The following is a 21613-nucleotide window of genomic DNA, read 5'->3' on the forward strand; positions in this document are numbered from 1 at the left end:
GGCAAGCTTGTCTGTCCATGGACTTCTCCAGGCAAGAATACAGGAGTGGGTCACCATTCCCTTCTCCAGGGGATCTTGCCAACCCAGGGATCAAACCTGCATCTCCTGCACTGGCAGGCAGATTCTTTGCCACTAGTGCTACCTGGGAAGCCCTAATTAATCTTATTTAACCTTAATTACTTTCTAAAGACCTTATCACCAGATACAGTCACATTGGGAGTTTTAGGGCTTCAACAGATGAATTTTGCTGAGACATAATTCAGTCCATATCATGGATATTAAACATTTGAAAATATATTCAATTTAATGTGAACATAGAAGAGATGAATATTGAAACACTCATTGATAATTTTCAGCCTTTATATTGTGAAAAATGAGAAGCATTTATTTATAGCAGTTGACAAAGTTATGAGGATGAAGTGATTTCACTCACTATTGGAATAACAGAATAGTGCAAATATTTTGTAGAATAAGAGCGAAATACATATCAAAAATCTAAATTTTTATCTTACTCAACTCAGGAATTTTGTTAATTAGAACTTATGGAAATATTTGCAGGATAGTAGAAACTCATCTCTAAAGAATAGTTTTTACATCATTGGTTATAATTGCAGCAAATCTAGAAACAATCTAAACTCCATCAAAAGGAATATGGTTAAGCAAATTATGATTAGCTCATAAATTAACACTAGGCAGTCATTAAAATGTATTAAGTTTTCAGATATTTAGCATGTAGAAAAGTCTACCGTGTAATGTGTCAACATAAAACATGACATATATGCCTCTATTGATATGAATATACACAAATATATTTATGTTGATGTAAAATACATAAATATATTTATGAATGTGTAAAAAAAAACTAAAAGGGTAAGTACCAAATTCTTAACAGTAGTTTCTTCTGGAAAATTGCATTATGAAGAGTGAGGACAGACAGGATGAAGGTTTTGATTTTACACTCGTAAAATTTTGTTTTCATTTCTATAAACATGATTTCTAAGAAAAATTTTAAATCAATGGATATTTCTATTTCAGAAAAATAGAAAGAAATGCCAAAGGAAATATAAATTCTCCACTGTTAAAAATCCTTGAATCTTGAAGTATAAGCAGGGTCTCAAATTATACTGTACTAGGTCTTGATCCTTGTGTAGGATCCTTGTGTAAAAGCAGGTTGGGAATGCTGCTTTCAGAGCAAGCCTGATAGGAGGATGTGCTAATACATGGCACCAGGCTGTGAGTTTCCATATTCCAGTCTAGACAGAATCTCTGCTGGTGTGTACTTTGGGGAACCCCAGCAGGAAAAAACTAAAGGTTCTTCCTATAGGGTTATGAGCCTTCCAGAATATAGAACTACCTGGGTTCCATCTCCATCTGGAGTGTGAGGGATAGCTAGGACCAAATGGCAACTAGTCAAGGGTTCTGGTCTACAGAACCTACACATGTATTATCAGCTCAAACCTCCTTGAGGAATAAGAAGTCTCACTTCCTAACAAAAGTCAGCTTGCTCAAGATCTAGGAAGGACAGGGACACCTGCTACGGTTTCACCCTCTTGAGACATCCCTCATGCAAGGGCTCGCTTCCCCATGAGCACCCTCCTTAGGGCGCCCTGCACATCAGGGTTCCGGAGGCTATAGATGAGTGGGTTCAGCATGGGACTGATGACAGTGTTGAGGATGCCAATCCCCTTGTCCTTGTCCGAAGCCTCCACGGAGCCCAGCCGCATGTAGCTGAAGACACCTGTGCCATAGAAGATGCCCACCACGGTGAGGTGGGAGCCACATGTGGAGAAGGCTTTCTTCCTGCCCTCAGCTGAGGGGATCCGCAGGACTGCAGCTGCCACATGGATGTAGGAGGAGACAATGAGAATCACAGGTGCACCTGCCATGAAGACACCCAGACCAAAGAGCAGCAGCTTGTTGCACTGGGTGCTGGAGCAGGAGAGCTGGAAGAGCTGCGGGAGGTCACAGTAGAAGTGGTTGATCACATTGGGACCACAGAAGTTGAGTGTGGATATGGCTACAGTGTGGGTCAGTGCATTTGAGAAGGCACAAGCCCAGGACACAGCCACCAGTATCCTCTGGACCGTCTGGCTCATGCGGGTGCTGTAGGTGAGGGGTCGGCAGATGGCCAGGAATCGGTCATAGGCCGTGGCTGTCAACAAGAAGCAGTCCACACCAGCCAGCTGATGGAAGAAGAAAAGCTGTGAGAGGCAGGTTGCATAGGGAACTGTGCGCTTGTGGGATAAGAGACGACCCAACATCGAGGGAACGGTGACGGTGATGCACTCAACGTCCAGCACTGACAGGTTCCCCAGGAAGAAGTACATGGGGGTGTGGAGTTTGGGCTCCACCGAGATGGCTGCCAGGATGCTGAGGTTTCCCCCAACAGTGACAAGGTAGGCAAAGAGGAAGAGTACAAAGACAACTGGTCGTAGCCCTGGCGTCTCCACCAAACCCAGCAGGATGAACTCAGTAACAGCTGTTCCATTGGCCCCAGATTCTGGCTCCATGGGTCCCTATAAGAAGATATCCCATAGGGGAAGGGATCAGTCTTTCCAAGTTAGTTGATCAGTAGAAATATATTGACTCGCTTTCAGATGTCAAGCCTCAGGGTAAATTCCCAAGTGTCCTAGTGGGTATTTTCTCTTTCAGGCCACACTTCACTCATTAACCTTCTCTGTCTTCATCTCAGTGTCGTTACCCAGCATCCAGTTGCTGCCACAACTACATTGGACTCCCCGCTCCTCATGAAAGATAAAAATCCCTTTCTCCCTCTGATCTCTAGAACCAAGGAATGAGAACCTCCCACTCCCAACAACCCATATGAGAAGATTTGGGGAAAACATAATGCTGACGTAAAATTGAACAGATAGTAAAATAGAAAGGAACAGAACTGATCATGTTGTTGTTTAGTTGCTAAGTCACATCCGACTCTTTGCAACCCCATGGACTGTGGCCTGCCAGCCTTCTCTGTCTATGGGATTTCCCAGGCAAGAATACTGGAATGTTGACATTTCCTTCTCTAGAGGATCTTCCAAACCCAGGGACTGAACCCTCGTCTCCTGCACTGGCAGGTAGAATCTTTACCACTGAGTCACCAGGGAAGCCAGAATTGACCATATTTATAAGGACTTTATAATTCATAATTGTCCCTATAAATATATTACAAAGAAAAAAATATCTGGACAGCATCTAAGCAAGAAAAATATAAAGGGACACAAAATTAGGAATTGAAAGGGCCACAAATAAATAAAATAGTAATGGAACACTATTTGTTCCTGAGTTTGAACAATCAATTCAAGAGTAGTCCCTAAACCAAATAAACCAACTGAAAAATGTTAGAAGTGATTGATAATACACTTCCATTTTAAGTTCCAGGCTCATATGCTTCTTTGACCAATTATTTTTTTATATAATTATAATGTAATATAAACTCTTCTTACCTTACAAAATAGGAAAGCCTTCCAATATATATTTTTAAAGTTAGCAAATCCTGGTATTAAAATGTAAGAATGGCAGCAAAAAAGGAATTATTCTACACTACCCTCATTTGATACTATGTATGTAAAAATCTTAAGTACAATACATGAATCCACCATTATCTAGTAGATTTTATAGGAGAGGATGGTTTAATATTGGTAAATCTATTAATATATGTAGCATATTAGTTGGCTTAAAAAGAGAAAAAATTTATAGAGGCAATTAAACATCTGCACATATACTGGATGTAGAGAGATGAGAAAAAAAGAGAAAAACACACTTGTAGTTACTTGAAATGGAAATATATCACTTTATGTTACAGAGCATATCCATTGCAAATCTGAATCATTCATAATGGCAGAGTAGTAATGATATTTGTATTAAAATCAGGAACAAGGAAAGCTATGGCCTTTGCTCCTTCAAATATTTCTCATTCTAAAAGTTTTGGGCAAAGGAAAATAAAATGCTTAAGTAATAAAGAGAAAAAAGAGCAAGTTAAGAACAGTAGCATTGCCTAAATAGAAGAAAGAAAAAACTTGGAAACTTGTGGAATTATTAAAATATTAGCAAGTTAAATAAAAATTATACAGAAGTCAATAGATTCCTTACATGCCAACAAAAGTCAGTGTTAGTGGCTCAGTCGTGTCTGACTCTTTGTGACCCCATGAGCTGCAGCCTGCCTGGCTCCTCTGTCCATGGAATTCTCCTGGTAGGAATACTGGGTTGGGTTGCCATTCCCTTTTCCAGGGGATCTTCCTGACCCCAGGGATCGAACCTGGGTCTCCTGCATTGCAGGAAGATTCTTTACCTTCTGAGCCACCAGAGAAGCCCATGTGCCAACAATGGTCAGCTCTAAAACTCAGAAGTTCAATTGTAGGGTGAGATCTTACAAAACGAATCAAATTACTTTCATAATAACTTATCTTTCAATGTTCTATTTTCTCTAAACTCCAGAGATCTTTAAAGGCCAGCAGTAGTAGCTCAGTAGTTCCTCCTATCATATTTCCACCAGGTTCAAGGTGTTCAAGTCCCTTATATAAAATGCCTTAGCACAGTCAGCCCTCTGTACCCATGGGTTTGGCATCCATGGATACTGAGAGTCAACTCTTTACAACTTTTTAAACTGTACCAAGGTAATCATCTTACCAGGAGCAAATTTTTAGTTGAAAGGGGCCAGCTTCTCTTTATCAAAGGAAAATATATAGCTATAATGTAACAGATGCAGAAGATATTAAGAAGAGGTGGCAAGAATACACAGAAGAACTATACAAAAAAGATCTTCATGCCCCAGATAACCATGATGATGTGATCACTCACCTAGAGCCAGACATCCTGGAATGCGACATCAAGTGGGCCTCAGAAGTATCATTGCAAACAAAGCTAGTGGAGGTGATGAAATTCCAGTCGAGCTATTTCAAATCCTAAAAGGTGATGCTGTGAAAGTGCTACGCTCAATATGCCAGAAAAATTGGAAAACTCAGCAGTGGCCACAGGACTGGAAAAGGTCAGTTTTCATTCCAATCCCAAAGTAAGGCAATGCCAAAGAATGTTCAAACTACCACACAATTACAGTCATCTCACATGCTAGCAAAGTAATGCTCAAAATTCTCCAAGCCAGGCTTCAATAGTACATGAACCATGAATTTCCAGATGTTCAAGCTGGATTTAGAAAAGGCAGAGGAACCAGAGATCAAATTGCCAACATCTGCTGGATCATCAAAAAAGCAAGAGAGTTCCAGAAAAACATCTATTTCTGCTTTATTGACTACGCCAAAGCCTTTGACTGTGTGGATCACAACAAACTGTGGAAAACTCTTCAAGAGATGGAAATACCAGACCTACCTGATCTGCCTCCTGAGAAATCTGTATACAGGTCAAGAAGCAATAGTTAGAACTGGACATGGAACAACAGACTGGTTCTAAGTTGGGAAAGGAGTATGTCAAGACTGTATATTGTCACTCTGCTTATTTAACTTATATGCAAAGTATGTCATGCAAAATGCCTGGTTGGATGAAACACAAGCTGGAATCAAGATTGCTGGGAGAAATATCAATAACCTCAGAAATGCAGATGACACCACCCTTATGGAAGAAAGCAAAGAAGAACTAAAGAACCTCTTGAAGAAAGTGAAATAGGAGAGTGAAAAGTTGACTTAAAGCTCAGTATTCAGAAAACTAAGATCATGGCATCTGGTCCCATCACTTCATGGCAAATAGATGGGGAAACAATGGAAACAGTGAGAGACTTTATTTTCTTGGGCTCCAAAATCACTGCAGATGGTGACTTCAGCCATGAAATTAAAAGATGCTTGCTCCTTGGAAGAAAAACTATAATCAACCTAGACAGCATATTAAAAAGCAGAGACATTACTTTGCCAACAAAGGTCCATCTAGTCAAAGCTATGGTTTTTCCACATGGATATGAGAGTTGGACTATGAAGAAAGCCGAGTGCCAAAAAATTGATGCTTTTGAACTGTTAGAGAAGACTCTTGAAAGTCCCTTGGACTGCAAGTAGATCCAACCACTCCATCCTAAAGGAAATCAGTCCTGAATATTCACTGAAAGGACTGATGCTGAAGCTGAAACTCCAATACTTTGGCCACCTGATGCAAAGAACTGACTCATTGGGAAAGACCCTGATGCTGGGAACGATTAAAGGCAGGAGGAGAAGGGGACGACAGAGAATGAGATGGTTGGATGGCATCACCGACTCAATAGACAGGAGTTTGAGTAAGCTCTGGGAGTTGATGATGGACAGGGAAGTCTGGCGTGCTGCAGTCCATGAGGTCACAAAGAGTGGGACACGACTGAACAACTGAACTGAACTGAACTGATTATGTACTTCAATTTGGGCTTCCCTGGTAGCTCAGTGGTAAAGAATCGGCCTGCCAATCTGGGAGATGCATGTTTGATCCCTGGGTTGGGAGGATCCCCTGGAGAAGGAAATGGCAACCCACTCCAGTATTCTTGCCTGGAAAATTCCGTGGACAGATGAGCCTGGCGGGCTACAGTCCATGAGATCGCAAAAAAGTTGGACATGACTTAATGACTGAGCATACACGTTAAAAGCACTTATCTCTGTTAATCTCCTGCATGGTCATTTCTCTACAGAGCATTCCACTGTTCTATTCACTATAAATGGCTTCAGGACAGATTTACGTCTGACTCAGCTTTGCATTCTCAGTGCCTATCATCACACTTGCATACAGTAGGTGTTTAATATTTCTGAAATAAGTAAATAAATGAATTCGGCAACCAACACCAAGGAGTTGGGAAAGGATTTCTGAATGAGCTGGAATTATTGCAAGACAATGAAAGGTTGATATGACTTAAAGGAGATATGGGTTTCAGTGAAAGACAGAGCAGTATTGCTGTGGGAATCGCTGATTCTTTAGCTAGATTAGACATCAGGTACCATCAAGCAATAGTTAAAACAATCCTGGTCACTGCACATGTCTTTTCTTGAAATAGCCCCCAAATCAGGAGGGACAGACCCTGTGAATAAGTTAAGTCTATGCAAGAAGAGTGCCTCCCAGGTGGCGCTACTGGTAAAGAACCTGCCTGCCACTGCAGGAGGTGTAAGATATGCAGGTTTGATCCTTGGGTTGAGAAGATCCCCTGGAGGAGGAGTAGAGTATACCTCACAGAGATGCCATGGAATCCTTACTCTAAGTGGTGAAGCTTACTTTCTGCTACCAAGATTCTAGGATGATCACTGGGCTGTTCATCTAAGAATTCCATCTTAAACAAGATCACCATGATGACCTTAACTGAAGAGGTTCTCCTAGATTATGCTTCTCAGGTGTCCAGAGTGAGCCCCAGGCTGTCCATACTGAGTGTTTACGGCTCCATGCTATGACGTTCCAACTAAACCCTTTATGTGTCTGATCAGGAAGGCTCAATCAGGCCCTCTGATGGAGGGGTCTGGTCCACGGTTGCCTGAGGAATGGGTCCAGCAGGAAAACTGGATTTGATGAATGCCCTCCTGCTCACTCCAATAAAAACAGAAAGCGGGCTTTATCCAAGAATGACAAGCTTTGGCAAAGGGACCTGAAATAGGTTTGTCAGCTCTTCCCCTCACCTGATGTGTTACCCTGAGTTAAGACTCTTTCTGTACTGAATCCTCTGTGAAAGAGATCTGACTTGCTTGATAACAACTCAAGTGCCTTCTCCATTACTAGGGAGCAGAGGGGAACCCAGGAGAAGACTCACCTGTTACAGGTACAGAAGCCAGGGAGGTTCCTGGTGAAGAGAGTGCAGCGCTTTGTGGACCCTGGCGCTGGAGAGCAAGGAAGGGGCCATATATAAGAAAACGGGTGAAAGAGAGATGAGATCACCTCTGTTGTGAGGTGCTACCCACTGCAGTGCACCCCTCGGGCCCTCAGAAATTAGCCCTCCCAGGAGGGGTTGGGGTTTGGGGAGCCACAGACCAATAAGCACCCCAAGTCTCTGCTGAGCCCAGTAATGATGCTTCACAACTTTGTGATGCTTCTTATTTCCTCAAGATGGTCTCCCATCTGACTCCTTACTCCACCTCTGATGTTAGTTCCATGAGGTGACTGGGGGATATTATTAATCCTATTTATCACTCAAAGGCAGTGAAGTCCAAAGAGGTTTCCAAAGTCACCCATGGAGCTAATGGTAGAGCTGGGATGAAACCAGAATCCAGACTGAGAGCTTTGCTCTCCCAGAAGGAGAGCTTTGAGCAGAGCGCAGCCAACTCCCCAGGCTTGCCTTGACTTGGGGATGAGAAGAAACACAAGAAAGGAGGCAAAAGGGAGAAGCCTTCTGCAAACTCAGTTTCCTAAGGAGTCCTCAGGAATGCAGTGGCTTCTCCCTCAAGACTTGTTAGTGGAGGCCACTGGGATTGCTTCTTGGAGGGTCCCATAATGATTCTGGAAGTAGCAATAGAAAAACTGAGTTGTATTATGCCCACCATTGACTCAGACAGTAAAGAATCTCCCTGCAATGTGGGAGACCCAGGCTTGATCCCTGGACTGGGAAGATCCACTGGAGAAGGGAAATCCCATGGACAGAGGAGCCCAGTGGGCTACAGTCTATGGGGTTACAAAGAGTCAGACATGACTGGGCAACTAACACTTTCACTTTTTTTTCTTCGTGCCCACCATAATGGAGAACTTGCATTGGTTTAACTGTAGAACCCCTGGTCCTCATGCTTTCCCAGGGCAACCTGATGCAGCATGAAAAGCGTGGATGTGGTCTATGGACTCGCTTCTCCAGTTCTTAACGGTATGACTTAGGACTAGCTGCTGAAGAACTCTGAAGTTTCCTTATCTGTAAAATGAGAACAATATCTTGACCACTGAGGGAGGGCTGGCCTGAGAATTATATGCAGTTAACACACTTAAAGTCCCTGGGGAATCTGGGGATCAACAAGTAATAATAATAATAATAGCAATCACTAATATTTTCTACATTTTAATGTGTTGTCTCCCTTAATCCTCCCAATAACTCTGATGTAACTTTGTTATTTGCCTCACAATGCAGAGGAGGAAACTGAGGCTCAGTGAGGTTTAGTAATTTGCTTGATGCTGCACAACTAGGATGTAACAGAGCTGGATCTCAAACCCCATAATATGGTTTTAACAACTTTCTAGAAAACGTTCCATCCTTACTGGAGTAGGCTGCCATTTCCTTCTCCAGGGGATCTTCCCGATCCAGGGATCGAACCCATGTCTCTGCATTGCCTGCATTGGCAGGCAGGTTCTTTACCAGCTGAGTTACCAGGGAAGCCCTCTCTTCTTCCAACTTCTTCAAAAAGCACATACTGCCATGTCATATGCCGCGTTGACTCTGTCTCTGCTGCCAGGATGGACTCTTATGTTGGTGCCAACTTTTTTCAGTTCCTTCATGGTCAACTGTACATGATGCCTTTGCTTACAGGATATTAGCCATTTGCAAAAGTGTTCATGGGCCTACTTCATTTTCCGATGCTTGCTGTCCATCTCACAATTGCCTGGTACCTGTCTTGCCGTGGATGAGCTTGAGACTTTCTGTCCAAGCTGTGCTCCTTCTGTCCAAGCCCAGTTCTCAACTCTGGCCTCTAATTCTAGTTAAAAGCTGCTGCCAGCCACAGTGTGGAAAGTGGAAGGAAAGTTATGACCAACCTAGACAGCATATTAAAAAGCAGAGACATTACTTTGCAAACAAAGGTCCATCTAGTCAAGGCTATGGTTTTTCTAATGGTCATGTATGGATGTGAGAGTTGGACTATAAAGACAGTTGAGCACTGAAGAAGTGATGCTTTTTAACTGTGGTGTTGGAGAAGATTCTTGAGAGTCCCTTGGACTGCAAGGAGACCCAGCCAGTCCATCCTAAAGGAGATCAGTCCTGGGTGTTCATTGGAGGGACTGATGCTGAAGCTGAAACTCCGGCCACCTGATGCGGAGAGCTGACTCATTTGAAAAGATCCTGATGCTGGGAAAGATTGAGGGCAGGAGGAGAAGGGGATGACAGAGGATGAGATGGTTGGATGGCATCACCGACACAATGGACATGGGTTTGGGTGGACTCCGGGAGTTGGTGATGGACAGGGAGGCCTGGCGTGCTGTGGTTCATGGGGTCGCAAAGAATCGGACACGACTGAGCGACTGAGCTGACTGACTGAGCCGTGGTATGACTCTCTTACTGTGGCACTAAACTGCTCCTGCCTGCCCTACAAGGCATCACAACATGTTTTTTAAGGTATAGTAATTAAGATTGTGCTGTATCTGAGCAAAACAAAAAAACAGGCTTCCCTGATGGCTCAGTAGGTAAAGAAGCCGCCTACAAGGCAAGAGACGAACACAGATTCAATCCTTGGGTCGGGAAGATCTCCTGGAGAAGGAAATGGTAACCCATTCCAGTATTCTTGTTTGGGAAATTCCATGGACAGAGGAACCTAGCGGGCTATGGTCCAAAGAATCACAAAAGAGTCAAACATGACTGACCCAACTGAGCACATCAGAGAAATGAAGCAAAAGAACAAATTAGAGGGTCTGAAAATAATGCATGGGAATTTGGTATGTGACGTGGGCAGCCAGCAGAGCAGTAGGAAGAGGACATGCCTTTCAATAAGTGATGCTGGGGTAATCAGATAGCCATAGGAAAAAAGACATTACTGTCTTTCTCCATGCACACAAATCAGTTTCAGGATGATGAGATACTTATATTGAAGATTAAAATGTTCAAACTGTAAAAATACTCTATAGAATACCTTCATGATCTTCTGGGAGCTCAGTCATTCTTAAAGAAGTTCAAAAAGGGACTTCCATGGCAGTCTAGTGGTTAAGACTCCATGCTTCCAGTGCAGGGGATGCAGGTTCAATCTCTGGTCTGGGAACTAAGATCCCAAATACTTCATGGTGTGGCCAAAAAATAATTTTTAAAAAGATTAAAAAAAAAAAAAGAAGTCCAAAAAGCTTTAGTCATTTTTAAAAGACTGAGAGATTTGCCTGCATTAAAATGTAAAAATCCCTACACATCACAGGATAACTTTTTTAAAGTGAAAATGCAGTTACAAATTAAAAGAGATGTGGACTTCCCTGGTGGTCCAGAGGTTAAGAATCCGCCTGCCAATTCAGGGGCCATGGGTTCAGTCCCTGGTCTGGCAAGATTCCACATGCCATGGGGCAACTAAGCCCACGTACACCAACTACTAAAGCCCAGGTGCCCTAGAGCCCATGCTCTGCAACAAGAGAAGCCACCACAATGAGAAGCTACTGAGAGTAGCCCCAGCTAGGTACAACCAAAGAAAAGCCCACACAGCAACGAAGACCCAGCATGGCCAAAAATACATACATACATTTAAATGTTTTAAAAAGTAAAAGAGGCTTGCAATATGTATATAGATCTCCTAGAGTATCCAAAATATATCCAGACTTCTACACTCAATAAAAACAATACAACGGATCTGATAGAAAACAGACAAAGGATATGAACAAAAGAGGAAACACAAATGGCCAGTGAAAGGAAGTTAAGCCTTATTTGTGATCTACCAAATGCAAATTAAAATCACAGTTGAGACACCATTTCACACTGTATTGGTCTGAATAAAGAAATGAGATAATGGCAAGTTTTAATGAGAACATAGAATTTTTAAAATTCTTATGCACAACTGCTAAGACCCTAAAGTGGTATAAGTCCTTTAGGAAACAATTCGAATTTATCCTTTAAATCTGACGACTCACAAACTCTATTTCTAATTAACAATCATAGAGAAGTTCTTGCATGAGTGTACCAAGAAATATATACAATAATGTCCACAGAAGCAAAATACCTTGAAGAAGCAAAATACCTTGAAACAGGAAAGAAATTATAAACTTTGGTGTATTAATAGCCTGCAATGCTATACAGCCTTAAAAAATACATAAGCAATTGTTGTAGACAGTAATATGAGAATCATACAAACGTAATAGTGAAATAAGTCAAAGAAGAATAGCTATTGAAGGACCACATTTATATAAAGACCAAATATAATGGTAAAGTCTAGATGATAGGTATATGGGTGTTCACTGTATAATTTTTAAACTTTACAACGAGCTCTAAAGTTTTTACAATAAAATATTAGGGGAAAACAGTCTGTCATTTTTTTAAGACTTTTTTTTTTTGTTTGTTTTGATGTGAGCCATTTTCAAAGTTGTAATTGAATTTGTTACAAAATTGCTTCTGTTTCTGTTCTGGCTTTTTGGCCAAAAGACATGTGGGATCTTAGCTCCCCAACCAGGGACTGAACCCTCACCCCCTGCACTGGAAAGTGGAGTCTTAACCCCTGGACCACCAGGGACGTCCCAGTCTGTCATGAAAAAGACCTGGCTAAATATCTTGCTGTCAAATATACCAGTTTTTATTACCTTTCAAACTACTTCTAGGAATCTGTTCTAAATGTAGAAGAGCCATAATAAAGGGAAATTTTAACTTTATCTACCAATAAGGGAATAATCAAGAAAATTTTATATTCACCATCCCTTTATTGAAACTCTCTTCCTTGACCCAGTGTGAATCTGGAGGTGACTCTAGGGAGGAAATGGTGTCAGGAGATGAGATGAGGTTCCCTCTGATATTCTAAGGGGCTTCCCAGGTAGCACAGTGGTAAGGAATCCACCTGCCAAAGCAGTAGACATAGGAGATGAGAGTTCGATCCTAGTCAGGAAGATGCCCTGGAGTAAGAAATGACCACTCACTCCAGTATTTTTGCCTGGAAAATTCTAGGCACAGAAGAGCCTGGTGGGCTCTGGTGCATGGGGTCGCAGAGCAGGACACAACTGAGCACGCACACACTTGCACTGATATCCTACCCAGTATGCTTGGACTCGGGCAAGGCAGTGCCCTGCACCCTCTTCTGGGAGGCTCTTCCATCCCGCATGCAAACTGACCTCAGTAAGACCTTCCCTCACTGCCATATTTGTCTAACTTCTAAGGTGAAGTAACGCATTCTCAAACTGAGAATAGCATAGCTTATGCAACATTGTTATATGTGTTTTATTTATGAAACATGTTCAAAATAAAAATGAATGCCCAAAGCATTATTAGTGAAACAAAAAATAATCAGAAAGAGAGACATTATAGCATTTTGTATCTAGTTTGGAGCTGAAGTCTAGACTTGTAGCAAGATAGTAGTAGTAGTAATAGTGAAGTCACTCTGCCGTGTCTGACTCTTTGCGACCCCATGGACTGTAGCCCACCAGGCTCCTCCGTCCATGGGATTCTCCAGGCAAGAATACTGGAGTGGGTTGCCATTTCCTTCTCCAGTAATGGGTAGTAAAAGGTTCAATTTGGGTCCTGGAATTTTGAAGTTCCCTTCTGTGGACGGCTGTCAGTAGAGAAGTCATTCTATTTCCCTGTCAATGTCTCCTTGGCCTGTGGCAGTCCTGAGTCACTGTGAGGCTCTTCCATTGATCCTGCAAAGAACTTCTCTCAAACTTGCTAATGAGAGCCAGTGGGAAAGCATTCTCTTTTTCTTTCTTTCTTTCTTTTTTTTTTTTTTGGAGTTAAAATTGAGATCCAGATCACCTTATTTCATCACCAAAGTGGCCTAGTAAAGTCAGACTCAACAGCCAGCTGGGATTAGAAGTAACTGAAGTGAAAACGATGTCCTAAACTGCTGAGACATAGCAAGAAGAGGGCTGGTCCACCACACCAGAGTGCTTCTCGGGAAGTTAAATATCTCCAATAGCTCACCAAGAAAGAAGTGACTCTGACATTAATTAGGAATTAATATTTTTTAAATGCCTCAAGCCACTTTAGGAGCAAAAGTAGAATGGTCTTGGTCACTCATGAAGTTGAGGGCACAAAGCTCAAAAACGTTTTGGGTCAGGACAGTAGAGGGTTTGGGGTAAGGTACAGGAGTGGAGGAAGGGCAAGATATTTGTTTGACACTAGAGGAAGAGCCAGGTTTGAGGATGGCAGTAGTGACAGGATGTGTGAGGCGACCTTGTGAAATGATGGAGGGCATGAGATAGGAGCAAATCCTGCTCCAACTCCCCCCGCCCCCAGCCCCACGTGGCAGGCAAGGCTAGGATGTCACAAGACACTGCTCCTCCTCTCCCAAGATGGTAGGCTGGACTAAATCAGAAATCCAAAGTCCCAACTCCACCTCCAATGCAGTGTAAGCTTAAATGCCTTTTAAGACTCTCTGAGATTTATTTTAACTCCATGAAGTGCTGAGATGGTTACGAGGGGGATAAGGATGGGGGAAAGGGATAGGCAGAAGTTTGGGATCAATGTGTACCCACTACTATATTTAAAATGGTAACAAAACAAGGACCTACTATATAGCACAGGGAACTCTGCTTAATGTCATGTGGCAAGCTGGATGGGAGGGAAGTTTGGAGAGGATGGATATGGCTGGGTCACTTTGCTGTGAACCTGAAACTATCACAACATTGTCAATTGGCTGTACTCCAATATAAAATTAAAAGTTTAAAATTTACAAAAAAAGAGAGACTTAAAAAGAATGTCAGTTCACAGTAATTGCTCAAAAATATTTTTGTTAAATAAATGAATGAATGTTGCCGTGTCCGTGAAGGTCATACTTGGAAACATTTTCAGAAAAGTTCAAAACTTTTTAAAGACACTAGAGATCATTATGTCTGTTTATCCAGCTTTGGCTCCCCCTGGAGCCAAAGTCTAATTTCTGATGCCTCCAGGGTAACAATTGGGCAGAGAAAAATCCCACTGTGAGGGTGATGTCACGTGAGTTGTTTATCTCCTTGTCTCTGTGTCCTTCATAAGCTATCCCCACTTGAAGGTCTTTGGGCCACCATGACTGTCCCCTGCTGTTTGCCCAAGATGTGTTCAGCCCCTTGACTGGGTGGGTGCCAAGACCCCTCACTGCATGCTCCCAACTTGGATTTCATACAAGCAAAATAACAGCTTCTCCCTTCGCCTGAAAAAAACCAGTGGGACTCAGTCCCTTGAATGTAAAGGTTAGAGACAGGGAGAAGTCAGTTTTAACCAAGGTTTAAAGCCTCACTAACTTGGAGGGGAGCAAGGCTGTTACCAGATAGTTAAGTCCAGAGCAGATTTAGAATGAAAACCAGTTCATATCTGGAGAGGTGGAGCTGATGGTCAGAACATGTCCCTGCAGAAAAGGTCAGACCATTAGATGGAGGTTGATCCGTTGTGGACTTGACTTTATTCTCAACATTAATCATTAGAAAACATTTTCCTCTGCTCATGCCTTATGCCTTTTGCCCACCTCCCACCCCAACCCTACCCCATACTCAGGAAGCTCCAACTCCAGCCTCTTCCCATTTGAAGTAGACTCCATGTGAATGACTTCAATATCCATCCTTCAGCCAGAGGTTGTGGTGGATCACGTGTGTGTGACCACCCAGGGGTGGGAAAAGGAAGACATTGTCTAAGTGATCAAGCATGTGGGCAGGACACAGCACCATACAAGTCTTTAACCTCATGTGGCCACCAGGTCCATGATAGTATGTGTGCTGGATGATATGCAGTTAGAACCAGGAGACAGAAGAGCAAGGAGCCAAGTGGTGGTGGAGTTGGAGAAGAGAATTTGGAGTCTTGGTGTCTGCTTATCTGGCCTGTGAGAGAGCTCAACTGGGAGGCAGCTGAGCTGGGTATCCACTCACCCCACCTGGATCTTAAGCCTGGAAACTCACGCTGCTCAAAAGCTCCTTTTACATTTTTCTCATTCAGTAGAAGGTCAATACTTTGGAGCCCAAACTGGGTGCTCTGTGATGACCTAGAGGGGTGATGGAGGGTGGAGTGGGAGGGAGACCACAGAGGGAGGGGATATATGTATACATATAGCTGATTTACTTTGTTGCAGCAGAAACTAACACAACATTGTAAAGCAATTATACTCCAATTAAAAAAAAAAAAAGTGTGATTCTCCATTTGTCACCGTTGGCACCTTCTAGCTTTACTTGGTTCTGCTGCTGGTGGGAGAGAGTCATGGATCTGGGAGCCTCAGGAAATGATTCAGTTGTCACTGAGTTTGTCCTGCTGGGCCTCACGAAGACCCCAGCTCTACGGCCCATCCTCTTTGTCATCTTCCTTCTCGCTTATGTAGCTACTGTGGGGGGCAATTTCAGCATCCTGGCTGCCATCCTCGCTGAACCCAAACTCCACACCCCCATGTACTTCTTCCTGGGGAACTTGTCCCTGCTGGATGTCGGGTGCATCAGCGTCACTGTCCCTGCAATGCTGGGGCATTTCATGTCCAATAACAGAAGCATTCTCTATCGGTCCTGCCTCTCGCAGCTCTTCTTCTTCCACCTCCTGGCTGGAGTGGACTGCTTCCTGCTGACTGTCATGGCCTACGACCGCTACCTGGCCATCTGCCAGCCCCTCACCTACAGCACCCGCATGAGCTGGGGAATCCAGCGAGCCCTGGCCGGCGTGTCCTGTGTCTTTTCCTTCTCCAACGCGCTGACTCAAACTGTGGCTGTATCTACTCTCAACTTCTGTGGTCCCAATGTGATCAACCACTTCTACTGTGACCTCCCACAGCTTTTCCAGCTCTCCTGCTCCAGCACCCAGCTCAACGAGCAGTTGCTCTTTGTAGCAGCAGCCTTCATGGGTGTGGCCCCCTTGGTCCTCATCACTGTGTCCTATGGGCACGTGGCAGCCGCAGTCCTGCGGATCCGCTCAGCGGAGGGCAGGAAGAAAGCCTTCTCCACGTGTGGCTCCCACCTTACCGTGGTGGGCATCTTCTATGGCACAGGTGTCTTCAGCTACATGCGACTGGGCTCAGTGGAGGCTTCAGACAAGGACAAGGGCATTGGCATCCTCAACACCGTCATCAGCCCCATGCTGAACCCCGTCATCTACAGTCTCCGGAACCCTGATGTGCAGGGCGCCCTGAGACGGGTGTTCACCCGTAGACAGCCCCCCATGTGAGATCTCTTGCTGTGTCTTTAAAGAATATCATGGCTCCACTTACTGCTTCCAAGAGGTACTGCAGTTAGTACAAATGGAATGTGAACAAGGTGAAATCAAATCAGAAACTGGCTTAGAAAGGAAAGTACAATAAAAACAATAGTAGCTGTTACTTATATCATGATTACCACGTGCCAGGCCACTCTTCTAAGTGACTGACATCTATTAACTCACTTAACCCTCAGAACAACACTATGAAGCAGGCACAGATTTACAAATTACAGATTAGGAAACCGAACCTCAGAGAAGTTAAGTAACTTGCCCAAAGTCACACAGCTAAAGAATGTCAGAGCTGTGATTTAAATCTAGGTGGGCATTGTTTCTACTGCCTCTTAAAAGTAATACATCATTCCTAAGAAGAAGGGTATCTGTAAAGTGGGATGGATGGGACAGACAAGAAAGAGGGGATAAAAGAAAAGGAAGGTCAGTGTTATAGAAAAATATTTTTTAAAAAACATGGAGTAAGAAGTTTTGTTTCTTTAGTAAATTTACAGTTTGTTCCAGTGCAGCTGGAAGAGGCTGGTAGAGGAATTGCTGAAGACTGACTTCAGCAAATAAACCAACAAAAAGAGAACAAAGTTTAAAACCAAAATCCAAGGGACAAGGCATTGTTTAGAAAAACCATAGAGATGAGGTAGAATATTGGGCTGACAATAACAAAAAATATGTGTAAAACAGTAACTAAAGAGTTTCAGCTCACCTGAAAAAGTCTCCCTGACTGACTGACGGGAGATCTTTGCCTTCTTGGACATAAACCTGAACCAAACTCTCCTTCTGCGTTGCTAAAAGGAGAAAACCACTTCATTTATTCCATTTATAGCTTTAAACATCTTTTTACATAATGCAATAAAAATGCATGCTTATTAAAAAATTAGAAAGTTTGAAAAGAATAAAATTACTCATAAGTTTATTTCAGAGACAATCATTTTTATATTTAGTCTATAATTGTTTAAAAAGCTTGTACCTAATATATATTTGTAAAAATAGAATAACCTGCTTTTTTAAATAATGTAATGATAACATAGTAATAACAGAATAACACAGATGGATATCTTTCCATGACATTCAGTAGAGATCTTACTCATCTTTTTCTAGATTGCATAGCATTCCTTTGAATGGATAGAATAAAATGGATTTTACAACTTTCTCTTAGTGAATGTGTTTTGGTTGAAATAATCTTGTTGGATGGAGTGCTGCAATGAACCTAGAAAGAACCTTTATTTAATTTTCAAAGGAATAGATTCATTGATCTTTTCCCCACTGATATAAAATCACTCTTTCACTGTCGACTAAATATCCTTCTAGTTTGGGGTCTGTTGTTGGACTCTCTTTTGCTCTTCTTAATCATTATGGTATTAAAACACAAGTTAATATGTAGTTGTTAAGGTATTTCTTATTACTTTTATTTCCCTGGTGTTGGTCTGTCTTTGCCATACTCATTCCTGCAACTACTTATAATCATCCTTCCAATTAATTTAAAAAATCTGTTTGTAAATTTCTACTAACGGAGTGTCAATGTATAAATTTAGGAAGAACTGACACCTTTGTATTACTGATTTTCCCAAGGTGGAATAAGGTATATCGCTTTAATTACTAAAGTCTTATTTTATAGCTTAAGAGTTTTGCTTTGTTTTTAAAAATAGAATTGTGTGAAACAGAAAGCTAAATTTCCCTTGCCAGGAGGCAGATTTATCCAGAGTGATTCAGGAGGCCAAGAAGGCATGTCCCACAGATAGGGGTTAGTGAGTATACGCTCAAATTGCTGCAGCTGGCTCTGGAGAATCTCTGATACTTAAACACACCACTTGGAACCTTGGGAAAAAGATTCTGTGTGAATTTATTATTCTGATAGTCAGGAATATTTACACTTAGAAAAGCAATGGAAAGGAAACATTTTTGTGTGCTTTATCGAGTTCACCGGTTTTTAGACCCCCAGGTGTACCTGGAGCTCAGACATGTAGTTTATGAGACTTAAAAGTAATCAGGAGGTTTCCCTGGTGGCTCAGCAGTAAAGAAGCTGCATGCAATAAGGGAGACCTGGATTCAATCCCTGGTTGGGAAGATCCCCTGGAGGAGGGCATAGCAACCCACTCCTGTATTCTTGCCTGGAGAATCCCAAGGACAGAGGAGCCTGGCGGGTACGGTCCATGGGGTCACAGAGAGTCGGACACGACTGAGCAACCAAGCACACGTGGTTTTCAGCTCTTATAGAATGAAATCTGTCAACAGTGGACCCACATCCTTGTCAGCAGTCATCTAGGACTAAATTTCTACAGACCTCATTAGAGAGGGCCAGTACCCTCCAGTTTGCCAGCTTCCAACTCACCACACCATTTGCCTTGCCCTTGTAGGCACTGTAGTTTGTTATCCCTGATCCAGACCTTTGATGTTCTAGCTTTCGTCACTGTTGAAAAAGTTTTGATCTGTAATGTATGTGTGTTTCCTAGAATTTTCTGATTCTTTCTGAACCCTCAACTTATAGGAAATTCTACTAGCACATAAGGCACTCAAGTAATATCAGTAGGATGAATTATTGTCTAATTTTGGGGGTTCCCAGGTGGCTCAGTGGTAAAGAATCTGCCTGCCAATGCAGGAGACACAAAAGAAGTGGATTCGATCTCTGGGTTGGGAAGATCCCCTGAAGAAGGAAATGACAACCCACTCCAGTACTCCTGCCTGAAAAATCCCATAGACAGAGGAGCCTGTCACAAAGAGCCAGACATGACTGAACGACTGAGTACACACACACACACACACACACACACACACACACTGTCTTATTTTAAGGAAGATGGTCTCAACAGTTAGGCACTATCTAGGGAGAAGAAAAGAGGTACAGAGTTGTCACTAAATGGACCTGGCACTAAACAAAACCTGACCTCTGTCCATAAAAGTATAATTATGTTAAAGTATTAATTGATTCCAAAAACTTTCATTGAGCACCTGAAATTTAGCAGGAAAAACATTACCTGCCAATCTAGAGTGGTCTGCCTCTGTCTCTCCTTGCCTTCTCTGTGTGGGGCCAGTTTGCAAACCAACCCAAAAATTCCTTAGATACAAAAGTCATGAATCATAAAAGAAAAAAATGATGAATTGGATATCATCAAAAATGTAAATGTCAGTTATTCAAAGGACACGGTTTATGAAAATATAAGTTACAGACTGGGGAACTATTTGCAAAACATGGATTAAAGGCTAGTATCCTTTATATTTAATAACATATATTTTTAAAAATAACTCAATAAGAAGTAGAAAAACAACTAATTTTTTATTGAGGGGGAGCAAATTATTTAAATAAATAATCAATGACATACAGATGGTAAATAAGCACATGAAAAGATGCGCAATATCATTAAGGAAATACAAAGTTAAACCACAATGAGTTACTATTGCATACCTAATAGAGAGGACTAATATTAAAAAGACTGATGATATTAAGTGTTGATGAACAACTGGCAATCTCATTCATTGCTGGGAAGAATTCAAAGTGGTACAGCCACTTTGGAAAACAGTTTGACAGTTTCTTTTAAAATTAAACATCCACTTACATATGTTTCAGCAGTTATACTGCAAGGTATTTTCCAAGGAGAAATGAAAACATGTCTCCACACAAATAATTGTCTGAACATACTTATATCTTTATTTGTAATGGCTAAAATCTGGAAACAATCCAAATGTTCATTAACTGATAAATAGCGTAGCAAATTGCAATACATGGAATATGACTTGGTGAAATGTACTACTACTGCTACCAACATGCATGACTCTCAGAAGGATCATGCTAATAGAATGAATCCAATTATTTAAAAAGTCTACATAATGTGTGATTCCATTTATGTGACAGTATGAAAAAAGCAAACCCAAAGGGAAAGAAATCAGATCGGAGGTTGCCATGGCTATGGTCTGGAGAGGGGACTGCCTGCAAAGGTGCAGAAGGGAAGTTTTTGGAGCAGTTGAAGTGTTCCATATATTGATGGAGGTGGTAGATACATGACTATATATTTCATCAAGGCTCATCAAACTTCACAATTAAAATCATACCTTAGTTAACTTTTATTTTTTTCAGCTCTGTAATTTTGCAATTGCTTTTTTATGCTTGCGTTACTTTTTTAACTTTTGACTTTATGTTGGAATATAGCCGATTAAAAATGCTGTGATAGTTTAGGTGCACAGCAAAGTGACCCAGCCATGTATCCATCCTCCCTCAGACTCCCCTCCCATCTAGCCTGCCACACGGCATTGACCAGAGTTCCTTGCGTTGTTACAGCAGGTCCTTGTTGGTTATCTATTTTAAATAAGCAGTGTGTACATGTTGATCCCAAACTTTTAAAAGCGTGCCTTAAAAAACCCAGTGTAGAAAATAAACGAAAGAAACAGTACTAGAGTCAGTGAATCTGGAATCCAGCCTGAGCTCTACTAGGGACACCCTCTCTGGCTTTGCCAAGTCAACTAAGTCCTCTGGTTCTTCTTTTTCCCATCAGTAATATGGAAACTGTATCCTTTCTCAGGAGCATTAGGAGCCTGGAATGAAGTTGTGACTCTAATGTTCCTTTAATAAAATCCAAAAATACTAGGCAGATGAGAGAAACCCTTAAGGACTGAAGGACTGAGGTTATTTGTCTGCCTCTGGCCTCTTGTGCAATCCCTGGGGAGTGTATCATTTTTAGGGCCCCTAAGGCCTTGTTAGCTCCCAAATACAGAGACAGCACCAAGACACACTCTGTC

General features: G+C 42.1%; 3 protein-coding genes across 3 annotated transcripts in view; 2 read left to right on the forward strand and 1 right to left on the reverse strand.

The window, feature by feature from the left end:
- LOC133055933 (olfactory receptor 1L4) overlaps positions 1 to 21613 on the forward strand; it is a 192585-nt gene that overhangs the window by 141062 nt on the left and 29910 nt on the right. The window lies entirely within an intron of this gene.
- LOC133055932 (olfactory receptor 3A1-like) lies at positions 1563 to 2510 on the reverse strand. Its single transcript, XM_061141008.1, has one exon. It carries the CDS (start codon positions 2508 to 2510, stop codon positions 1563 to 1565), a length of 948 nt encoding a protein of 315 aa, XP_060996991.1.
- Positions 15902 to 16849, forward strand: LOC133055931 (putative olfactory receptor 3A4). The gene has a single exon (XM_061141007.1). It carries the CDS (start codon positions 15902 to 15904, stop codon positions 16847 to 16849), a length of 948 nt encoding a protein of 315 aa, XP_060996990.1.

Source organism: Dama dama, chromosome 5 (genome assembly GCF_033118175.1).
Source record: "Dama dama isolate Ldn47 chromosome 5, ASM3311817v1, whole genome shotgun sequence".
Classification (NCBI taxonomy): domain Eukaryota; kingdom Metazoa; phylum Chordata; class Mammalia; order Artiodactyla; family Cervidae; genus Dama; species Dama dama.

Coding starts and splice junctions, on each gene's coding strand:
- LOC133055932 (XM_061141008.1), bottom strand. CDS start 2,510: ATGGAGCCAGAATCTGGGGCCAATGGAACAGCTGTTACTGAGTTCATC.
- LOC133055931 (XM_061141007.1), top strand. CDS start 15,902: ATGGATCTGGGAGCCTCAGGAAATGATTCAGTTGTCACTGAGTTTGTC.